The sequence below is a fragment of the Muscardinus avellanarius genome, assembly GCF_963383645.1.
Source record: "Muscardinus avellanarius genome assembly, chromosome: 10".
Lineage (NCBI taxonomy): Eukaryota > Metazoa > Chordata > Mammalia > Rodentia > Gliridae > Muscardinus > Muscardinus avellanarius.
The window spans coordinates 95,023,576-95,045,884 of record NC_137796.1 but is presented as its reverse complement, the minus strand read 5'-3'; the positions used below and the strand labels follow the sequence as shown (position 1 = coordinate 95,045,884).

At 43.0% G+C, this 22,309-nt stretch overlaps 1 protein-coding gene across 2 annotated transcripts in view; it reads right to left on the bottom strand.

Annotated features, from left to right (window-relative positions):
• Positions 1-22,309, bottom strand: part of USP31 (ubiquitin specific peptidase 31) — a gene marked incomplete at both ends in the record, with an annotated part of 72,200 nt that overhangs the window by 6,537 nt on the left and 43,354 nt on the right. Inside the window, 8 exons of one of the 2 annotated variants that reach the window (XM_080703258.1) lie at positions 4,097-4,322; positions 6,727-6,846; positions 10,737-10,866; positions 11,668-11,745; positions 13,489-13,583; positions 14,080-14,191; positions 16,736-16,916; positions 21,786-21,930. In XM_080703258.1, coding sequence (XP_080559384.1) covers positions 4,097-4,322; positions 6,727-6,846; positions 10,737-10,866; positions 11,668-11,745; positions 13,489-13,583; positions 14,080-14,191; positions 16,736-16,916; positions 21,786-21,930 — 1,087 coding nt within the window. The remainder of the gene's footprint in view (positions 1-4,096; positions 4,323-6,726; positions 6,847-10,736; positions 10,867-11,667; positions 11,746-13,488; positions 13,584-14,079; positions 14,192-16,735; positions 16,917-21,785; positions 21,931-22,309) is intronic. The other variant, XM_080703259.1, reaches the window with a different exon arrangement.

Here is a 22,309-nt window from a genome sequence, read left to right as displayed (position 1 = left end):
CATCCTGTAAAGATATATCATGGGGTCTTTCAAGCTTGATCATGAAAGGCATATTACTGTTACATTTTCTAAAAATACCTATTTATTGGAATAAGAATAAGAGTGCTGGAACATTCGCCTGAATGCTTAAATAGACTTTGTATGGCTTGGGGTCAGGGTATACAAGGCCCCGAGAGGCATCAAGAGTTTATCTCACAACAGGCCACACGGTACTTACAAGTATGGAACCATGAGAGATAAAAAGGACAGATGAGGAAGGACTACTATACCAAATAGGTACCAAAAGAATAGAAGGCAAATACACGAGTGCAGGGAGGGAGCCACTGACACCTAAGAGCTTCCAGCAGGGAAGGGGAGAACTGTGAAGAGAGCTGCAGCAGACAGACGGTCCCTGCGCTTGCCTGGCCAGCTGGTGGTGTCCCTGATATTCTGGAGGGGTGAAGGGCACACACACAGGAGGCCAGAATGACCTTACTCTAGTTTCAGACCGTCTCCCTTCAGGATGCTCTGAGTCTTGGGATGGAAACGAGGCAGAACGTAACTCATTAATGGGCAAACTGTTTACAAACCACTTCTACTTGCTTTTCTCCCTAGCTCTGCCTTCTGAAGTGTTTTCTAGGCCACTGCTACTTGAACTGTGGCTCAGAGACTGGCGCCTGTCCACACAAGAGAGGCACCAAATCAGAGCGAGATAAGCATTCAAAAACTTTTATAGCAATCTGATACGGCTGTGATGTTTTTATTGTATTTTTACAAAAGGATTGGCTCATGAAGGATTTGGAATTTTAAAATAAAATAAAAAAAGCACAAGGTCTTTTTCACAGATGGTTTGAGAAGCCTCATTCTAGGGTCCTTGCACAAGTTAGCCATATACGTACCATATAATTATAGCTAGAACTAGTGCAAAATAAAGAACACATGGGAATAGACATTCCAAATAAAAACTTAAAAGCAGAGTCTCTGTAATTAAAAAAATGCCAAGGGAAGCTGGACGTGAAGGCACACACCTGTGATACCAGTATTTGGGAGGCTGAGACAGGAGAATCACAGGTTCGTGGCCAACCTCTGCTGCTTAGTAAGGCTCTCAGCAACTTAGTGAGATCTTGTTTCAAAATAAAGAATTAAAAAAAATAGGGCTGTGGATGTAGCTTGGAGGTAGAATGTCCGTCCCTGGTCCCTGGGTTCAACCCCCAGTTCCACAAAAAATTTCAAAAAAAAATAAAAAAAAGGAAAGGAAAGAAAAGATGCTGAGGATATTTAAAATACCTCTAAACTAAGACTAAAGATTTTATGTACCAGTCAAACAGTGGCACAGTGTAAGCATGGGGAAGAGAAATAACACAGGAACCATATAAGCACCTCCTAGGTCCCATGTGACAGGTACGCTCACGTCCTGCTCACCACGAGGTACCCAATCAAAGTGGGTTGTTTGGCCAAGGTCACAGAACTGGGAAGATGGGTCTGGATCCTAAGTGGAGCTCCTTTCAGCAAACTATACTGCCCTAAGTGTTTTCAGGCATTTTCCAAAGTCTGTTCTATACAAAGAGCAAGATAATATATGAAAATCTAGTACTGTCCCCTTTTTTCCAATATTTTCTTGCTAGAACGTGTATGCCAAGCCACTCCCATTTTTTCCTGTCCTTTACCAAAGCTGAATAAATGAGTATCAATCTGGGACGCTGGCAAAGGTGTATTACAGCAGGTAAAGAGCGAAGTCCCATTACCTCTAAGTCCCTTTCCATCCTAAGAGTCCATGAGTATGTAACTGAGGATGATTCGACTCAGTATCAAAGACGCAGATACTACTGGTAATGCAACAAAAGCCAAGAGTCCAAGTGGACTTTCAATTTTTACCCCCATCAAACATGTAAGACATCAGCTCTAATAATGTAATTTAAAGTGGGTTTAAACCAAAGTACAAGGGAAAATATACTTAAGCATTTAATTAGTATTTTGTCTCTGTGGAGTCACAGCATCTCTGAAACTTCTCTATGTTCTTTTTCTCCTGCAAATGTCTGAAGGCAACCTAAAACTGCTCTATTAGGAGATACCCTCGGAAGTCGGGATCATTCCGTTCACAAACAATTGCTATTTGAAGCATCTAAATATTTTAAAAGCTGAACTAAAAGGGTTTCGAGAATAAGGGATTGTATCTAGCCATCTTCCTGACTTCCTACTTTCCCACGGGGGAAAGCAGGCTGGAAGAGGGTGCAAGCGAGGGCTGCCGAGGTCGACAGACTCCTTACCTTACAGATGGGGAGGGAGGCTCACGGTCAGCTGGGAGGGAGGTCTTAGGAGTTCTACAGTACTAACTGACGGAGCCCAACCCTCCTGCACCTCCCCCTACTTTATAAACCCAACAGTCCACACTAACATGCTGGGATACTGTTACAGAATCACTGACTTGGTGAAGAAACAAAGTCCCTGAGAAGTATGTGTGAAATACACGGAGTATGGCCACCCACACAGATAAACACCCTTTACCTCAATCCTCACAAAAATAGCTATCTAAGCAAAAGCCCTAAAGTCTGCCTGGCCTCCAAATGGTTCCTGCATGCCCTTAACTCAGTAATTCCATTTAATTCCACTTTTGAGATGCAATCTCACGGGAATATGAAGTTAAAAATCTACAAAATGTGACTATGCACAAAGGTGTGTGTCCGTATTAGATCCAAATTTAAAAACCAGGAACAATATGGATGCTCGGCAGTGGGGGATGGCTACACCTCACGTGTCCCTGCACATCAGGGATACATGTTCTGAGAAACGCAGCTGAAGGCAGGCTGCCACCAGTGTAGTCACAAAAACAGAGACGGCTCTTATGTCACTAGGTGAGAGGGCCTAGAGGACTGCTGTGGTATTCACAGCCCCTTGAACCTGTCAGCCTGCAAGGTTACTAATCGCAGTGGCTTCTCCTGACTTCTAGCACCCTCCAACTACTTCTGCCCCGTTCACACTTCCACCACAGACCCTACCGCACATCTACGCTTTTTTTTTTTTTGCTCCTTTGATATTTCACTTGTACCTATGTTTCCCCCTACTTGATTCCACTCGCACAAGACAGAGAGTGAGACCTATTCATCTCTGATGTGAGTGTCCACTGCAAGCTAATATAAGGTGCTTAATAATTGCTCACCTGAGTAGAAAACACCAGTATACTCCAACAGTGTTAAATAATAGAAAATATTACAGAAAACACTGAAAGTATATGTCATTTATCAAAATGTTACCTACATACTTTGAATATTATTCAGCTTAAAAAAGGAAATTCTGATGCAGGCTACAACATGGATGAACCTTAAAGACAGTATACGAAATAAACCAGTCACAAAAGGACAAATACTGTATGATTCTGCTTAAAGGAGGGTACCCATTGTAGTCAAATTCACGGAGACAAGAGCATGGTGGCTGCTCAGGGCGGGAGGGGAGGACAGAACAACTGTCTGACGGTGTGGAGCGCCAGTCCAGGAAGATGAAAAGTTCTGGGGCAAGATAATGATGAAGTTGTACAAGTGTGAGCGTGCTCAGCACCACTGAACTGTACCGAAAAAGTGGCTAAAACGGTAAATTATGCATATTTTATCTCAGTTTTTAAAAATTGTAGCAATGGTTAACTTTACGTGGTAAATCTGTAGTTAATGGTATTCTTTTCACCTCTCTCTAAATTTCACATGATAAAGTTGTTTTTATAAATGAAAAAACACATATACCTATAAGACACAAAGACTAAAGTCACTATTATAGTGGTCCACAGTCACTCTAAATAAGGGAAAAGCTAGAACTTCAAAAAGTAGAAAATATTTAAAATGGGGAGGGCAAGCTAGGTAAACAAAGAATGAATCCTCAGTTGACCAGACAGTACTATCTGCACACACAGCCTCCAATCAGCTCTGACAACTACTGGATGAACCAGCTCAGGAGCGAGAAGAGTTTCAATGCGCTTGCTCTTAGAAGGAGCCCGGGAGGATGAAGCTGCCCTCAGCTAGCACCCTGCACAGAGGAAGAGAACTGGAGGTTCTAAAGCCAAGGCGCCCTGTCACAAGCAAACCCCTGAAGGAGCCATCAGCACAGACACGCGGCCTCTCGCACTGCAGACCTGTGTAGTGCCCCCCTTGCATGGTGCCATGATGATTGCACACAGCATACAGGTCATAGATGTAGTCCTCAGGGTCCCTCCCGAGTCCATAGGGCCGCCTCCACGGGGACCAATGGGATGGCAGACTCCAGCTGCTCTGGCTTCTCTTAACCACGTGAGGTGTCATGTCCAGGCCAGTCAAGGGGAACTTGACCATGTTCTGAAGTTTCATACGCCTGTCTCCTTCCTGTTGCAAGAAGAAAAACAAGTTCTGATGATATTTTAACATAAGCAGATGATAGATGGGTTTAGCTTGGAACATGGACCCTATCAGCTATGGCAGTTTGAGTCGCCTATCTGATGTTTCCCAAGAAAAATACAAAAAGGGAAACTGACTAATAGTTTTAAATTCTAGAAGAGCCATTTTAATTCAACAAAAGTAAACCAGTGAGGATCTACATATAGGGGTGAGTGAGCTTCTCTGTTAAGAGTTTGGGAATTTTAACTTATAAAACATAACAACGTCAGATGGTTCATCCTGATACCTCTGTCACAAAGGCATGATAATAAACCAAGGATGAGCACATGAAGGGCAAGCCCTATGTCTGGCACAGAAGGGTCACCTAATAAGCAGCAGCCACTTCCTCCCTATCTCTAACACCAAGTAGTCAGAGTTCACATGGACTTAGCTGAACGTGGTCATGTAGTTGTCAATTTTGGTGATCAGTATTTTCCATTAAGCCCATGGGAAAACCCTTTGAAACCCAACTACTAGTTGAACAGATACTTTCCACATGTCTCCTATGTCCATGGGCACTTTAAAAAATAAATCAGGTATGGGAATGCATACGCCAAGGAGCTATGTCAAATAAGAGAATGAGAGAAAGGGTCCTCTGTGACCAGGAAGGCCAGTCTCAAGAACATATGATGTCACCAGAGCTGGGTGAATAACTGTGTGTACAACACATAGAACATGTGAGAAAGGGTGAAAGATGGAGGTTAAAAAATCAATCGATACGATCCACATAAAAAAAAAATCAATCAAGACACTGCGACCAGCTGGAAAGTAACAAAATGTCTGAACCGGCAGGGAACAACAAGAGGGAAGGAGCCACTTGAGCAGTCAGTGGAGAAGCACGGCCTACACAGGGACTGCCTGGAGGAGAGGGACAAGAGCGAAGAGTCAGACCACACTGCAGTGGAAGGGCTTCTGGAAGGGAGGCGATCTGGTTTCAAAAGCAAGCAAGCAAAGGTGTCAGAGAGGGCTGGGGTCCAGCCCTCGACCAGCTTTCCACCCTCAGAGCCCAGTGGAAGACGCAACCGGGACACCCAAGGCAGATGCCCGCCCTTCACGACCACAGGAGCCAGCTCAGCCTCTGTGGGAAAGCCCCAGTCGTCAGGACCATGCAGTCACCCAAGAAGTCCTGAACACCTCGCCGTCTCCATGGCCACAGTGCTATTCCAAGCCAGCAACAGTCCTCCCCAGGTGAAAGCAATAGCCTCCTCCAGATCTCCCTCTCCTCATTCCCATCCATTCATTCTCATTCTCTCTCTCTCTCTCTCTCTCTCTCTCTCTCTCTCTCTCTCTCTCTCTCTCTCAATTTGGGGGGGGGGGTATTGAGAACTGAACCCAGAGGCATTCCATCTCTGAACTATACCCCCAGTCCTTTTTATTTTAAAACAGGACCTTGCTAAGTTGCTGAGGCTATCCTCAAACCTGAGATCCCCCTGCCCGGGATTGCAGGCATGTGCCCCACACCCAGCTAGCCTCCTTTCACACCCTCTCGTCTGGTCTCTACACAGCAGCCATAATGGCCTCCTAAAAACACAATGTGGCAGTGCTGCCTCTTGTTTAAAGCCCTTCACCAGAACCCTACTCTGTCTAAAGGGTCTGCCTGGACAATCAGCTTCTCCCTCCTCTTCCATCCTAACTCGTGCCACGGTCCTGCCGATGAAGCGCCATGCTCCTTGAGAACCCCGGGCCCTGCATGCACAGCTCTCTCTGCCACCACAGTATGCACTCTTGCTTCTCTCCCCCCTGGAAAACATCGGCTCGTGTCTCAGGTATAAGCCTCCGTGCAGCTAGGCCTCCCAGACTCTGCCACAGCTCACCTCTCATTTCCTCTCATCACGGTGGAGCTGTCTAGGGCACTTCTAACCCCAGGGCACAAACAGCCCTTTATGGAAAAACTGTCTCACAAAACAATACAACAAAGAGCAGATCTTTGTATTTATTTATGAATCATCTGCCAACTATATAATAGCTCCCTAGGAACAGAATGACACTCTTTATTACATTAGGTACAAATGGAATTCTCCTCTCTCAGAAAGGATCTCTACTTAATTTTTTCCTTAATCCCAAAGTAACCATACCAAAATTTAAGCACATTGACAAGTCTAAAGAAAACCCTCAAGAACAAAATAAAACATCTGGAATTTGAACTAAAATGTCTGAGTTTTAAAGAGCCACGGGATGTTCAAAGTTTGCTTTGGGAAAGAACAAAACATGACCCCAAATGGACAAATAGGTGTCTATACATGTCAAGACAGTCACTGGATCAAATAAGGACACCAAAGAATCTCCACACAGCCAACAGGGGGCGTAAGAACCTTGGTCCTGGCGAGTTTTCTGGGCTGGAGGATTTCCTTACCTGTCGAAATCTCTTGAGGTGTATAATAAGCACGTCAGGCAGAGTCCACAGGCTTAACGTAATGCTCCCCTGCTGCAGCTGCTTGCAGTGCGGGCAACGCCAAGCATCATCTGGGGCAAGCTGAAAACAAGGAGCAGGACTTGCGTTACGCACTTAATGTGGGACTTTGCCTGGGGAGACAGCCAGGCTATGCTCTTCCAAGGCATGGCACCACTCAGAACCTCTGGATCCCGAGCGAGAGGAGTAACACAGTCAAAGTAGCGTAACACAATGACCCCCGGTACCCATCTGGAGATGGCACCCAAACATGTGCCCACTGAATTCTTCCTCAGGGAGGAACAACTAAATTGATAAATACCACAGAGAGGACACTGATGCCACAGAAGCACCCCAAACACAGTGCACCCCCAGCTCAATTTATCATTGTATCATCAGTGTGGACCCTCTTTCTCCCGACCCTTTATGTCCTATCTTAGCAGATACCATTACTGGTCACCAAAAGTGGACACAAGCTCACCCAAATTCTAAAACTCTTCCCACTTCCCTCCTCCTCTCGAGGCATGTCCATCCAGATCTTCTCTGCTACGTCTCAGGTCCCCTCCCCTCCACACCCAGGACTTCCGCCTTTCCAAGTCCTGGAGCTCTCACTCCCTCTCCCACCTGGAGTCTCCTAACAGTTCCTTCCCAAGCATGGAACTGCTCCCACAACCTTCCCCTGCTGCTAGCAACAACATCTTTCTAAAGCTCAACCTGGGGCCCAACTCCACATGGCTTCCCTCTGTACAGAGGGAAGTTTCAAGATAGGGGAAATTCTAACTTAGAGGCACCAATACATGAGAAATTTTAGTGGAGTTCAGAAGATACGTATCAGATCTGAAACTATCAACATGATGAAGAAAGAGAGTCCTGTGAGCAGAGGCCATGCCCACTGAGATGGAAGAGAAAGGAGAAAAGGAAACTCTTGGGGCCACAAACTTTTAAGGAGACACCAACACTCAGAAGTCAAGAGAGCCTGACAATGCAGTCAGAAAACAACCGGGCAGATCAGAAGCACTCTCTTCATGCAGGAAAAAGGCCCAAAGTGGTGGCCATTAGTATCACATGCTACACAGAGGTCGAATGGAGCCTGAGCAGAGGTCACGGCACTGAGCAAACTCAGGACCACTAACAACTTCCGAGACCAGATCCAACATGCAGGTCAGACAGATGAGGAGGGGCTCTGGAGGGAGCGAGGGAGTAAAGGTGAAACTACTCCTGGTAAACCTGGGTGGAACACAGGAGGGCAGGCATGAGGACTTGAAAAGGAAGAAGAACCGTGGGATTTTATATATATATATATATATATATATATATATATATATATATATATATATATATATATATATAATGAAGAAACCTAGTTTCTGGGCGTGGTGGTGCACGCTTATAATCCCCGCGCTTGGGAGGCTGAGACAGGAGGATCTCACGGGTTCGAAGCCAGCCTCAGCTACTTAGTGAGGCTCTCAGCAACTTAGACCCTGTTTCCAAATAAAATATAAAAAAGGTCTGGGAGCACAGTCCGGAGGTAGAAAGCCTCTGGGTTCCACCCCTAGTACCACAAAAAAAAAAAAAAAAGAAAGAAATCTAGTCATGTTTGTAAGAAAGATGGGAAAGGACAGAAGCTAGGAGATATGGGGGTGATCAGAAAGTCAGACTGGAAGGAATCCAAACTTCACCTGGTCCACCTCCTTTCCATGTGGCACATTACTGCTCTCCATACACGGCCATCCAGCCTTGGTCTTATGGTAAAAAAAGCAGGCTTTTATTTGTTTAAATCCTACTATGTGACAGACAGTTGCCTTTGTAAGACACGGTGCGAATGCTGTACCACTGTCTTACCGCTCCCAGGAGCTCCCCTGGGTTCTGCGCTGATCTCACTGCCCACTGAGGCAGAGCCCGGGCAGGCCCTGCAGGCTGCTCTGAGCGTGGCACTCCAGCTGACTGCCCCACAGTGAAGAGGCAGCAGGTAGCCACGACTTTCACATTGCCTTCCCTGTAAGAGCACAAGTCACTCTCCTTGTAATCACAATCTTTAGATTCTACTTTTTATATAAAATTAAGTCCAACCCCTCACGTACAGGATAGTCCGTCAATGCCTGAAAATAGCTCTAAGGTCTCCTTTGTCTAAACACTCAGCCATGGCAGGACCTCCAGGTGCTTCCTACCCACTCACTCTAATGGGCCCTAGTTTGCCAAACTCTTAACAGCGAGCGAGCCTTTCAAGTGATGAAAAGAGCAGTGCTGGAGTTCTGGGTGCTCCAGCACCACTGGGTGCTGTGTCTAAAGCACCCGAGACAGCTCGATGTGGCTCACGCCCCCATGGCTCTGCGGATCAAGACTGAGCTTGCAGATATGAGGCCCCAAGTTACTGTTGCACAGCCTACTGCTAAGCCCCACCTCCTCTTCTATATTTGTACTGTTATTTTGAGAACCGATACTGAACTTCCCAAGCACCACTCATGCACTCCAGTGCATTATTTACTGAACACTTCCTATGTGCCAAGCACTGCTCTAGATACTAGCATTATCTGTCAAAAGACAGATGGAGCTTCTGCTCCCATGGAGCTCACACTGCCTTACCTCCTGCATCCAGCCACCCTGGCCTCGTTTCTGTTTTACAGTCTCGCTACGGCTCCTTCCTACCGCAGGACCTTTGCTTCTTTAACTAGGCTGCAAGAACATGAGGGCAGTATGCCTGTCTTGATCCCTGTGTAAGTACTGAGCACACAACAGGCACTAAATACGCACCTAAATGGATAAATGAATGGACCCCTATCAGGACACATCCTGCTGCATGGACTCCCACTTAGGTCAGCGTGATGTCCATAGACACCGATGCTTTCATCTAGCAGGTCTGCCACTCCTAGGCTCTGTGCCGTTCTCAAATACATCTCAACTCAATGTCTTATAAAAAGAGCTAAATAGAACAGCATGCCATACAGAATCTGCAACCAACCCGTTTCAAAGCTGGCTATTTTATGATTAAGCCCTAGCCTGAAAAAATGTCTTATGAAAACACTATTGTTAAAGGAACTAGCTTATGAACAGCCGAGGGGAGGGGAAGACCCAGTAAGAATATGAAAACTATTTTCAAATATTTGAAGAAGAATGAAGAAAACTAGAAGACCTCTCACAGTTGTTGTGACCAGGGACATATTTCATGCTAACTTCTATCCTGTCAGATAGAATTCATCATAGTCCGGACAATCGCCCATATGAAATTAGGCAGAACAACCAACTCAATCAGAGTTTTAAAGTCCCCTCCAATCCTGAAATTGCAATATTCCCTATGTACAGGAATGAAAACTAAGATCGAAATTATGATCCGAAGCATCAACACAAGATTAGATGAATTCCAATTGTTCTGATCAAGGCTTCCCGGGCACATAAAAACCACACAGGCCTAGCTCCCACCCACAGAGACTTATCTGCCTGTCGATCCATTCATTCATTTAGATATCTGCCGAATCCCTAACTCTAAAGCACTGCGCCGTGGTCCAATGCACTGCTGACCAACAGAACGTTACACCTGCATGACCCAGTCCAGGAGTCACCAGCTACAGGACTCTACTAAGTAACTGAAATGGGGCTTATCCAACTTAGGAACTCAATTTTTCATTTCATTTCAATTTAAATAGGTTCTAACACCTATGCTCTTAGCATACGGGTACTACTAAGACATGCTATTTTCATTACTAAGGAAAATAAAAGCTCTAAACTGAAACAAAACAAAAAATTAATCACTAATCATTAAAAAATAGGTTCATTTCTAGAGCATTACAACTAAAACAATTTAAACATCTTTTGATTAAGACCTAAAAGGAACAGCACTAAGATGCCCATTGATTCCCAGAGCCTAAGGAAACACAAAATACTGGGGAGTTTGTTGGGGCCGTTTGTTTCGTGGCTGCCATCTTGACATGCACCCCTGCCTAGCAACTCAACACCCAAAATCTGCCCCCAGCCCTTACTCGCTCCTCTTTGGTGTAGAGTTGGAAACACTGGGATAAAGTGCAGGTTTGAGGCTGATGATGACGCTCTTTCTGCAGACGGACACTTTCTGCATCGGGGATGTACTCATCTTCGGTATTTACAAACAAGCTGCAATTAAGGAGAAAAGCAGTTATCAGAGATTGCCTTGAAAAACAGAAAAATATGATTACAGATTTAATAAGTGGCTGCAATTCACAACCAGAAAGATCAATGTGTAAGAAAGGAAAAGTGTTCAAACAACTCTTCTATGTTCCAAAATGTTTTTAAAAAGTTCTCCATCACCGGGCGTGGTGGTGCACGCTTGTAATCCCCGCACTTGGGAGGCAGAGACAGGAGGATCGCGCAGGTTTGAAGCTAGCCATGCGCGCTGGCTAAGAGACCCTGTTTCCAAATAAAAATGTAAAAATAGGTCTGGGAGTGTAGCCCGGAGGTAGAAGGGCTTCCAGGAACCCCAGTGCCACCAAAAAACAAACAAACAAAAATCTCCATCTGCAATCTGCAAAGTCATTTTAAAAACTAACTTTAACTTGGAGTTAGGTTTTCTGGGATTGTCTATGACCTGTTCTGATTAAATCATGTATTCTTGATCTTCATAGCTAAGGGCATGCATTTGATACAGCTTACTAGAACTGATGAGCCTATAATAAAAAACAAAGTAACCGGGCCTATATTAAAGTAGTTAATGTAGCTATGGCTTCTCTTTTGGTAGCAAATGAATGTTCTAAGATTTTGAGATTGGGAAAAATGTTATAGAAAAGGAAATAATAACTGCTTAAATAAAGAATAAACACACATACTTAGCTAAAGAGAGTAGATATGTGATCTTTCTAATCTGAAAGATGAAAGGATATCTCTAAATAATTAAAACAATGATTCTATAAATATTAAATCAAAATTAAAAATACTCACAAATCTCTTGTCTCCTTGTCCCATTCTACCACTAGTTTCACATGAGCAGTACCACCGGGCCCACAAGATTTTAATGCTCTATACAATGGGGGAGAGAGGAGAGATGCCACAAATTATTTTCTATAAAAATGTGTTGACTTAAATGTGATTATGTTCTATGTGGAATCATGTGCTTATTGAAAACCTTCTTCCTAGTTCTTCATCAGAAGAAATTTTCAGTAAGACCATTACACCCTCCAATTCAGTATTTAGTTTACAAGTAGGCTATTAAAATATCCAATACAGAAATAAAGAGAATGGAAGAAATTTAATATTATCAGGCTGTACACATTAACTCTCAGATGTTCTTTATCATCCTTCCAACTTCTGCCCAATTTCTCACCTCCCCAGAGACTAGATGACAGTGTCCTGAGAATAACCTTCTCTCACACCTTGCCACCTGCACCACATCCTGCTGGTAATGCCCACGCCTACCTGCACGGTGCCCTCCTCCTCCTCACACCCACAGCCAGTTCACTGGCCACTGCAGCCTCCTGGGAAGCTCTCGGCAATCCTAGTTAATGTTACGCATTTGGTCTTTTCTATGTCGGGCAGTATTTGGGGCTGTGCTCTAATCTAGAACTCTCATTCTCTAATGTCAAACATGGAGGTTTTAAGCAGCACTATGTTGTACACATTTTTAAAATCCCGAAATGCAGACACTCTGTCGAAAAACGCAACTATATAAAATAACGCTATTAATTTTCATATTTATATTTCCACATATGTGTAATGTATATGTACATCTATTATTTTATTAATACATAATGGAAGCAAGCATAGTAGAATTAGAAAGCACACAGGTCGCAGGGAGAGTGCCTCATTCTACCAGAGCAGCAGCAACAATATCAAGGAAGTCTTAAAGAAAAGGAGTTATGGCCAGAAGAAACCACACAAGCAAAGGCACTCATAAAATAGTATGGTATGGCCAAATGGCCAACAGTACTATGATCCTGAGGAAGGTTAGGGTAGTGGGGAGAGGAACAGCAACACCCGACAGAGGGGAAGTGATCAGGGTTCAAGAATGAAGAGCTCTAAACACCGGGGAGCTTGGGCTTTATCTTCCAGGCCACCAGTTTACCATTTAAGGTAAATTTACCATTTACTCACTTGTAATCCCAGTACCTGAGAGGCTGAGACAGGAGGATCACAGGTACAACGACAGCCTTCGCACTTTAGAGAGACTCGGCAACCTAGCGAGACTCTGTTTCAAAAGATTTAAAAAAAAAAAAAAAGGCTGAGGATATAGCTCGGAGATAGAACGCCCCTGGGTTCAATACTCAGTACCACAGGGGGCAAAAAAGGAGAAGAGTTTCAACAAGGAGGAATGAAGCAAGACTAGAATGCTGCTTTAAAAACTTTAATCCTGGAGAATATAAAATGTAATTTATCTGCAGTCCTAGGACATACATTAATTCACTTTTCTCAACAAGTACTCTGTGACTTGTTTGATTACAAAAAAAGACCATAAGCCGGGCGTGGTGGTGCATGCTTGCAATCCTAGTACTTGGTTCACAAACAGCCTCAGCTACTTAGGCCCTCAGCAACCTAAGTGAGACCTTGTTTCAAAATAAAGAATAAAAATTAGGGCTAAGGGTGTACCTCGGAGGTAGACTGTCCCTGGGTTCCACCCAGTATTGAAAAGAAAGATCATAGAACACTTCATATCGAATATGAATCAGAACTAACATAAGCACTTAATCTCTAAATGAGCTTAAAGAGCACAACACATTTATACCAGACACGTATGTGAAATTCTAGAGGGTGACTTTTTTTCTTTACCTCTCTACTGTCGGGTGGCACAGGGGCTGCTCCTCCTGAGGCAGCAAGTATGTTATTCCCACCACACTGACCACACGCAGACTGAATGGGCACACCTGCGTCAAATGTGAACGAGAGTCAGGACGAATTTCTCTCTGAGGAAATGTCTTACAATGGCATTTCCAAAACATATTAGAAGCACAGCAAACTGCTTTGCAAAAGGCTTCTCTGTAATGTTCCTTTGGTCGCTGAGCCACTCTAATGCACTTTAAATATGATTTGCCTAACTGCAGTCCACATGTCAAACGTTTTTGCTGAACATTAACTTAATGGTCTTCTATGGATCCCTTAACATAGTAACCACTTTCAGAATATTCAGTTAGAGGTTCTAAAACTTCTCCGAACTCAACATGTACTAAACTTTATTAGCTATATATTATAAAGGAATACACAGTAGTTCAAGGAAAACCTTGCAGTGGCCAGCTCCATTCATAAAATGAGGTATAAGTCCTCAGTCTTGAAAATCTGAACAAAACAAATTCAAATTTCACTGTAATGACGGTTTCCAGGTACACATGCATACTCTGCTGGAATACCAAAATGCCTACAAACCTGGATGCAAACTGTAGGTCTCAAGAAATACTTCATCTTCTCCAAGATTTCCTTCTGCAGAAGGTCCCATGCTATTGTCTTCTCTAAGTGCAGGACGAAAGGAAGTCCAAATCTATGACGCATAAATACTGTAATCACCTTTAAGGTAAAGCAACTCCTTTGGTGCTATCATCCCTTATTTATTTATTTATTTGTTTATTTATTTATTTATTTATTTATGTCCTGGGGATGGAACATAGGGGCAGTCTACCACCAAGCTATACCCCCAGCTCTATTTTTTATTCTTTATTTTGAAACAGAGTTTCACTAAGTTGCAGAGGGCCTCACTAAGTAGCTAAGGCTGTTGGCAAACCTGTGATCCTCCTGTCTCAGCCTCCCAAATGCTAGGATTCCAAGTGTGCACCACTACACCTGGCGACTAATACCTTATTCTTGATCTTTTTAAATAAAATCACAATATTATTGGTTTCTAGAGAGTTCTCAAAATAAACAGGAAAGTGAGTGGTACTGCCATAAGAAGATGGTGAAAAAGTCAGAACATCAGCTCAGATTCTAAGTCAAACTCGACAGCTCACACCCAGAGGCTTCCGGGAAGTGCAATGCAAGGTGACCAAGCTAGGGAGAGGGCTAACAGACCAGGAGGACGGAGTGGAACGGACAGGCTTCTAGAAAGCAAGGTGTGTGAGGAACGAACAGCCCGGAGTCTCGCAGGTGACACTGAAGTCGGCTCTACTGGGCTGGGCCTTCAGGCCTGTGCCAGGCTTGTGTGTCCTAGACAGTCAGAGGAAGGGCTGCGCCTCAGCCTGGCGCAACGGCAATCACCTCAGGAGCCGTCAACAAGTCATGCCTTCTGAAGCCAGCGTCCCCAAAGACTGAGGAAGTCAGTGTGGCATGTGAGACTAGAAGCTCCCTGGCTGGCTCCCACACGCAGCTTAAGGTGAACGATCGCCGGCCTGGGTGTCTGCGCAGGCCACTCCTCAGCTGGAGCGCGCTTCCTGAGCGTCCAGACTGCCTCCCCCTCAGCCACAGGAGGCTGGTGAGTGCGTCTTTCTCCAGAAAGCGCTCTTGCCAACTTACTCCTGCGGGTGTCACAGCAATGAATAGTACACACACTGCCTGTCCAAGTTTCTGCATCCACCAACAGACTGAGTTATCTGCTAGCAAGAACTGTGATTTCTTCATCCTAACAGACTGAACAGCTAATGCCTACACACAGTAGATGCTGAAGGAAGGAATGAATGAATGAATGAATGAATATTTAAAGGTGAGCTCTGCCTCAGACCCATGCTGAAGCAGAAGTGAGAAGATCATTGAGATATCAGTTTATTTTTATTTTTGGTACTGGGAATTGAACCCAGGAGTGTTCTACCTCCAAGCTGCATCCTAGCCCTTTGCTACATTTTTATTTTGAAACAGAGTCTTTCTAAGTTGCTGAGGCTGTCCTCCAACCTGCACTTCTCCTGTCTCAGCTTCCCAAGTACCAGCATTACAGGATGTGCCACCATGCCCAGTGGCTCTGCACTTACATCCCCATTTAACAGTGAACCTACCCCCCCCCCCCGAAAACTACTGTGACGGAAAACAAGCTCCAAGTAACCTGACTCTACTTTCTTAAGATGATGTCTCTACTCTAAAAAGGCCAGACTCTCAAAGGGCATTCCACAGGTCTCTGTATCACAGAAGCAGGATGTGCTGTGATTCCTTCTGTGCCTTTAGTCTCAGTGTCTGCACTGGGTGGCCCCTCGACCACCAAGACCCTCTCCCTGATGTTCACACAGCTGGCTCCTCCTTGGCAGGGCTCCGCTCAGCTGCAGCCTCCCCAGGATACTTTCCAGGAGAATGCCCTCGCTCTACAGCAGATCTGTCTGCCTCTCCTCACTCATACCCCATCAACCAGCCTGTGCTAATGCCTGCAACATGGTGACAATTGTCTGCATTAACTGTGTTCATCAACACATTTTACATTTATGTTATTTACCACCCAAGGAACTTATTTCAAAGCAAAATTTTAGAAGGCTTAGATAAAAGCTCCCTGAAAAAATAGTAGCAACACAGCATCCTTTCTCCCTGAAACACATCTGTCTACTAGTATTACTCAGGTGACCTGACTACTATTTTAAAGTTATTTTAAAAGATAGTCTGAGGCGCCTATAAATTGTTAGGAGAGAGGAAACCTGAGAGAGATTTCTGACTCCCAAATTTCTGATCTACACAGCTGAGTGAATGAATAGAGGTGCCATTTGCCAAGACAGGAAATACTGAAGGGCCTGTTTTACAGGGTAAGATAACCAGGTCAGCTTGGGACAGAGAGTGAGGGGTGTGTACCATCCAACCAGATTGGTTAAGAATTTTTTTCCCAAAAAAAAAAAAAAATGTTGTTAAGAAATCATCTGGATACAGGTCTAGCGCGCCAAAGATAGCCTGAACTAAAATATGCATATGACATGAGCTTTCAAACACTAAATGGGCTTTGAGAGTCTTTCTAACGCAGAATCTACCATCTTAAGGAGGAGTGAGACTCCTCCTCTCCTCCCCTTACCCATCAATTCAGGTCAACTCGTACATATATTTCACTGAAGGTAGGGTTTTCACCCTGCCTTTTAGAACGCTGGGAAGTGGCGACTTCTAAACCAGGTCTAAACTAGGCTGGTCTCACCTTCTCCCTTGCTGTCCAGTGCAGGCTCGGTTACAAACCAGCAAGACAATCTTGTCGCTTCCTGCTCGTGTGGAGGGCAAGTCCACTTTCCCTTGTTTTGCTGCTGTGTGTGTAGGAGAAGACAGTCTATGATGATCCAAGCCAAATTTCAAGTGGTTTAGATTGCTGTTTAAGTGAATTCCTGAGAAAGAGAAAAACAACTCATTTTCATTTCTACAAAATTATTTTCATTTATGCATTCATTAAAAAAATTACCCAACAAAAAAATTTAAAAATTGTCATTATATAATTTAAACTGCAATAAAAATAGAAAACAAAGCTCTATTATGAGACTGCTCAGCCAATACTATGATGAATTTTTAGCATCCATTATATCCTTTATTTTATTATTATTATTATTTTTTTTTTTTTTTTTTTTGGTGGTACTGGGGGTGGAACCCAGAGACTTTCTACCTCCGGGCTATACTCCCAGACCTTTTTTTTATATTTTATTTGGAAACAGGGTCTCACTAAGTTGCTGGAAGCCTTACTGAGTAGCTGAGGCTGGCTTGGAACCCATGCGATCCTCCTGTCTCAGCCTCCCAAGTGCGGGGATTACAAGCGTGTGCCACCACACCCGGCCCATTATATCCTTTAAATTAGCCTCACCTAGGCCGGGCGTGGTGGCGCATGCTTGTAATCCCCGCGCTTGGGAGGCAGAAACAGGAGGATCGCGCAGGTTCGAAGCTAGCCCCGCGTGCTGGCTTAGGAGACCCTGTTTCCAAATAAAAATGCAAAAATAGGTCTGGGAGTGTAGCCCGGAGGTAGAAGGGCTTCCAGGAAACCCAGTACCACCAAAATAAATAAATAAATAAATAAATTAGCCTCACCTATCTTAAAAATGAAAAGAAAAAAAAAAAAACATTCTCCACTTCAGTGAATGTTAGTTTTAGAAATGTAAGTTTTCTGAAATGACCACCAACACAAAATTTAAAGTGAGACCCAGCAACCAGCAAGTTATTTTTAAAAAGACAAGAACAAGCTGGGCATGATGACACACGCTTGTAAAACAGAGGACCGTAGTTTGCAGACAGCCTCAGCTGCTTAGTGACGCCCTTTACAACTCAGTGAGACCCTGTTTCAAAATAAAGAATAAAAATTAGGGCTGGGGGTGTAACTCGGATGTAGAATGCTCCTGGGTTCCATCCCCAGTACTTAAAAAAAAAAAAAAAAAAAGACAAGAACATTTGGAATGGTCTATACTGTTCCAAGAGCAATTTCTTTTTTCTAATTATTGTAAGAAAACATAAAATTGTACTTACTAGACCCAGAGACATTATAAGAGCACACCAAAACTTTAATAAAATTACCCAGACGAACTCAACCCACATTCAAGTGAAAAACATATGTCTGGCGGGCATAGTACTAATCTCCACAAGTTCCTAAAGCGCAGTGCCCTTTAGTCAGAAGTACCCAGTAAGTCAGCACCCTGGCACGAGACCCTGTACCTAGTCAATAAACACCTGACGAAATGCCTGTTCGTTTCTTCAATCCTTCGGAAGTATGGAGCCTAATAAAATGATACCCCAGCTAGATAACAGAAGCCCCTCCCACCACCACTACAGATAATACAGGAAGAACAAAATCAAAATGCCTTACACAAAAGCATTCCTAGAAGAATTCTGCAATAACCTAAATATCCAGCCATAGAAGACTTGCTGTTAAGATACATTGCATTACAACAATTTGAAATTATGAGTATAGACTTAACACCAAAAGAGATCCCAAATACAGTTTAAGAAAAAAAGACACTGAAAATAAGGACAAATTCAATTTTTATCAAGCTACTATGAGGAAGAAAACCATTTAAGTATAAATGCCATAAAAAATACCAAAAGGAACAAGGGCAGATTTCATTTCATAACCATTTTAAACTTTGATATGAGAAATTAAAGATATTAGAAATATCTTTACTTGAAATATCTTTCATTGGCATAACAATGAATGATCTCATTTCCGGATTCTCGGCAGAGGTAACAGTGGGGAGACTTGCTTCCGCAGAAGCCATCAGAGGACTCCTAATGAAGTAAGAGGGTGACGGCAACTAGACAGAAGTCAAACTCCACTCAGACATGGGCCCACCTGCTCCCCACCAGCTACCTGGCTTGGGGCCTCCGCCACAGCGCCTTCATTTTGCACAGTGAGGAAAGGAGCTGCTAAACAAGGTATCTGTAAGATCTTTAGAGCACACTCCTTGACCAGAATATGCTAACTTTCAGAATTACCATATTCACTTCTGGATAGAAATGTGGTGTTAACCTTAAGAAACCAAAGGTGGCGGAGGGAATCTGGGGAAATTTTCGGTTGAAAAATCATTAGTTGGGCCTCTTGCTGCATGTTAGGAATCGTTGGGTCTAAAGAGATAAAGCAAAAAGTGGTCAAAACTCCAGAGAATTCAAAGGACAGTAGGAACGAAGGAGGAGAACACAGATCATGTCCACACAGAGACACAAGCACGAGCAATGACGGGAACACAGACCAGTTGCAGTTACCAGCCCAGGGACCCCGGGGGAGAAGAGAGGCTTTCTAGACAGATGACCATTGGAATTTTTTACCTTAATGCAATAAAATTAGAAAATAACCTGGAAGATAAACAAAAAAAGCTCCTAGTCAAAAAAGAATAAAACCTAAAATAATAAACTCTCTAGAAAATAGTAATATAAACATAAGTAGACGAGACAAATTGAATTCGAAGCTGGAAGTGGAGAAAGCTGACCAACCTAATACTCAGAACCACCAAAAGGATTAGAAACCAGGGGCACTAGAGGCTTCTGGAAACAGAGTAAAATAAATGAACTAAGGGCACCAAGGCCATCCAATGAGCAAAGAACATCAAGAAGTGGCACTGGGACAACTGACCATTCACATATGAAAGAGAGGCATTAATTTCTCATGCCAACCGCAAAAAAATTAACATGTATCAACCTAATTTAAGAGCACAAACTGAAACTCCTGGAAGAAGACACAAGAATAATTCTTTATGACCTTCAACTTGACAACGGACTCTTAGATAATGATATCTTTGATCATGAGCAACAAAGAAAAAAAACAGATAAGCCAGACTTGATCAAAATTAAGAACTTCTACGCAAAGGACACTCAGGAGAGTGAAAAGACAGCTCACAGAATGGAATAAAATATCTACAAATCAGAGCTCTAAGAATGGTCTAATATAGCATATAGACTGATAAAGGATTGTTATAACTCAACAACACAAACACAATGCAACTTAAGAGTGAGCAAAAAAAACTTCAGTAGAACCGGCCAAGAAACACATAGAAACAGGTTCCGTATTTATCTTCCTCCAGCAATAACGACTTAAGTGATCTAAGGATGGGTTCCAGGAATTTATGTTCTCAGCTTCTCAGATGATTCTATCATGCAGTCTAGGTAAGAACAAGAGCTCCAAGCCATTCATGGTGGCTGGAAAAACTCAAGGTTGGCAACACTGAGACAGTCAAAGGAGCCCAATCCATCAGGAGCTCTGTGGTCTAAGTTCTGTCAAGGCTGCCCCAAATGAAGAGCTCTCCCCTCCATCTTACCCCCTACCTCCATCTCTCATCAACAAACTATGAAGAGCTCTCCCCTCCATACCTCCATCTCTCATCAACAAACTGCTCTTAAACTAAAATCTGTTTTGTTTGTTTCGTATCTAAGCAAATGAGATTTACTCTTCCCAATGACTAGCTTGAGCCAACAGTCATTCAATACTTTTTGTGTCTTACAGAACAGCCAAACAGTATCCAATAATAGAGTAGGAAGCCTTTTTTAAATTCTTGATTTTAAGGTCACTGATTTTATATACATCCTTAAAATATAATATGGGTCCATAAATTAAGTTATTCTTATTAAAGTATTCTATATTTGTATCTCAGATTTTAGAACATGACCCCCTAGGGAGAAATTCATCTATCTTTATATCTTCAGCACCCTGCTCAATCCCAATGCCTTCTTTTTTTTTTTTTCTCTTAAAATTACAAAAATGTGAGCTATCTTGTTAGTTGTAGTTGTTTTTCCTTCAAAGAATTAGTTTGGGGTTTTAATTCTTCTATTATTTTGTTTTAAACTTATTTTAATGTTTTTGTCACTGAACACCTAAGTATTAGGAACACAAATTCCTATTTCACTGAGTAGATACAGAATAGCAACACAAAAGAAATAAGTACGAGAAGAGTGATTTATCAAGTCTGATGATGGTACAAAAAGTGGTCAACTTCACTCTGAGTCTGTTAAAAAGAGATTTCTTTTACAGGTGTTTAAAACAGTCATTAAGAGCAGGGGGAAGAGGGGGGGGAGAGGGAGAGAGAGAGAAAGGAGAGACAGAAAAAGAGAGAGAGAGAGAGAGAGAGAGAGAGAGAGAGAGAGAAGAGAGAGAGAGGGAAGAGAGAGAGAGAGAGAGAGAGAGAGAGAGAGAGAGAGAGAGAGAGAGAGAGAAAGAGAGGAGAGAGACAGAGACAGAGAATAAGAGGTTTAAAGTAAGCCCACACAGGTAGAAATAGAAAAAGCTGATGAGGCAGGACTTCTATGCACTATCAAGGGGTATAAAGAATGTTGTACAAGAGGTCAGATGTTCAATATAGAATCTGGAGTTAAAGATCACTACTTGCAATAAGAGAAAAGGGAATTTGGAAACAAGAAAAACAACTATCAAATAAAAGATGAAAATATGAACAGAAAGTAGTGTGTGTGAGCTGGGTGCTGTGGCACACTCCTGTAATTCCCAGTACTTAGGGAGGATCACAGGTTCACAGCCAGCCTCAGCTACTCAGCAAGGCCCTCTGCAACTTAGTGAGACCCTGTTTCCAAATAAATAATAAAATAGGACTAAGGATATATCTCAGAGGTGAAATGTTCCTGGATTCCACTCCAAGCGCAAAAAAATAAAAAGGAAAGCAGTATGTACACTTTACCACAATTCTTAAGAATGTACATTGTCATACAACCACCACAAAGGTAGACAACTGTCAACCTTGCAAACTCAGGTGGCAGTGTGGAAACAGGCGCTCATTTACCTCTTTGGCTGAGAATTCCTTCAGGCCTAAATATTTCTGGCGTCTCAAAGGCAAAAATGCAGTCGCTTTCATGGACTGTTTCCAAGTCATCTGTGTCACAAAAGGAGCGATGGAACCCATCATAGTACATTTCCGTTAACACGATCTAAACAATGGGAAAAATATAAACAGGTAAGTGGAATTCAATACGCAATGACCTCCCAATTCTACTATAAGCTTCTCTAGACCATTAAGATTTGGTAGTGTTCTAGAAGGACTCTAAAATATCATGAGAGACTAAAATATTAATAAAATATTAATGAGAGACTCTTAGAAGCACAATATCACTTGTAATTGTGTAACAATATACTCTTGATTTCAGGACTCTTTGGTACTAAATTCAGAGTTACTATTTATTGATTAATTGATTGCAGTACTGGGGATGGAACACAGGGGCATTCTGCCTCCAAGCTATACCACCAGCTCTACTTTTTTATTCTTTATTTTAAAACAGGGTCTCACTGAGTTGCAAAAGGCCTCACTAC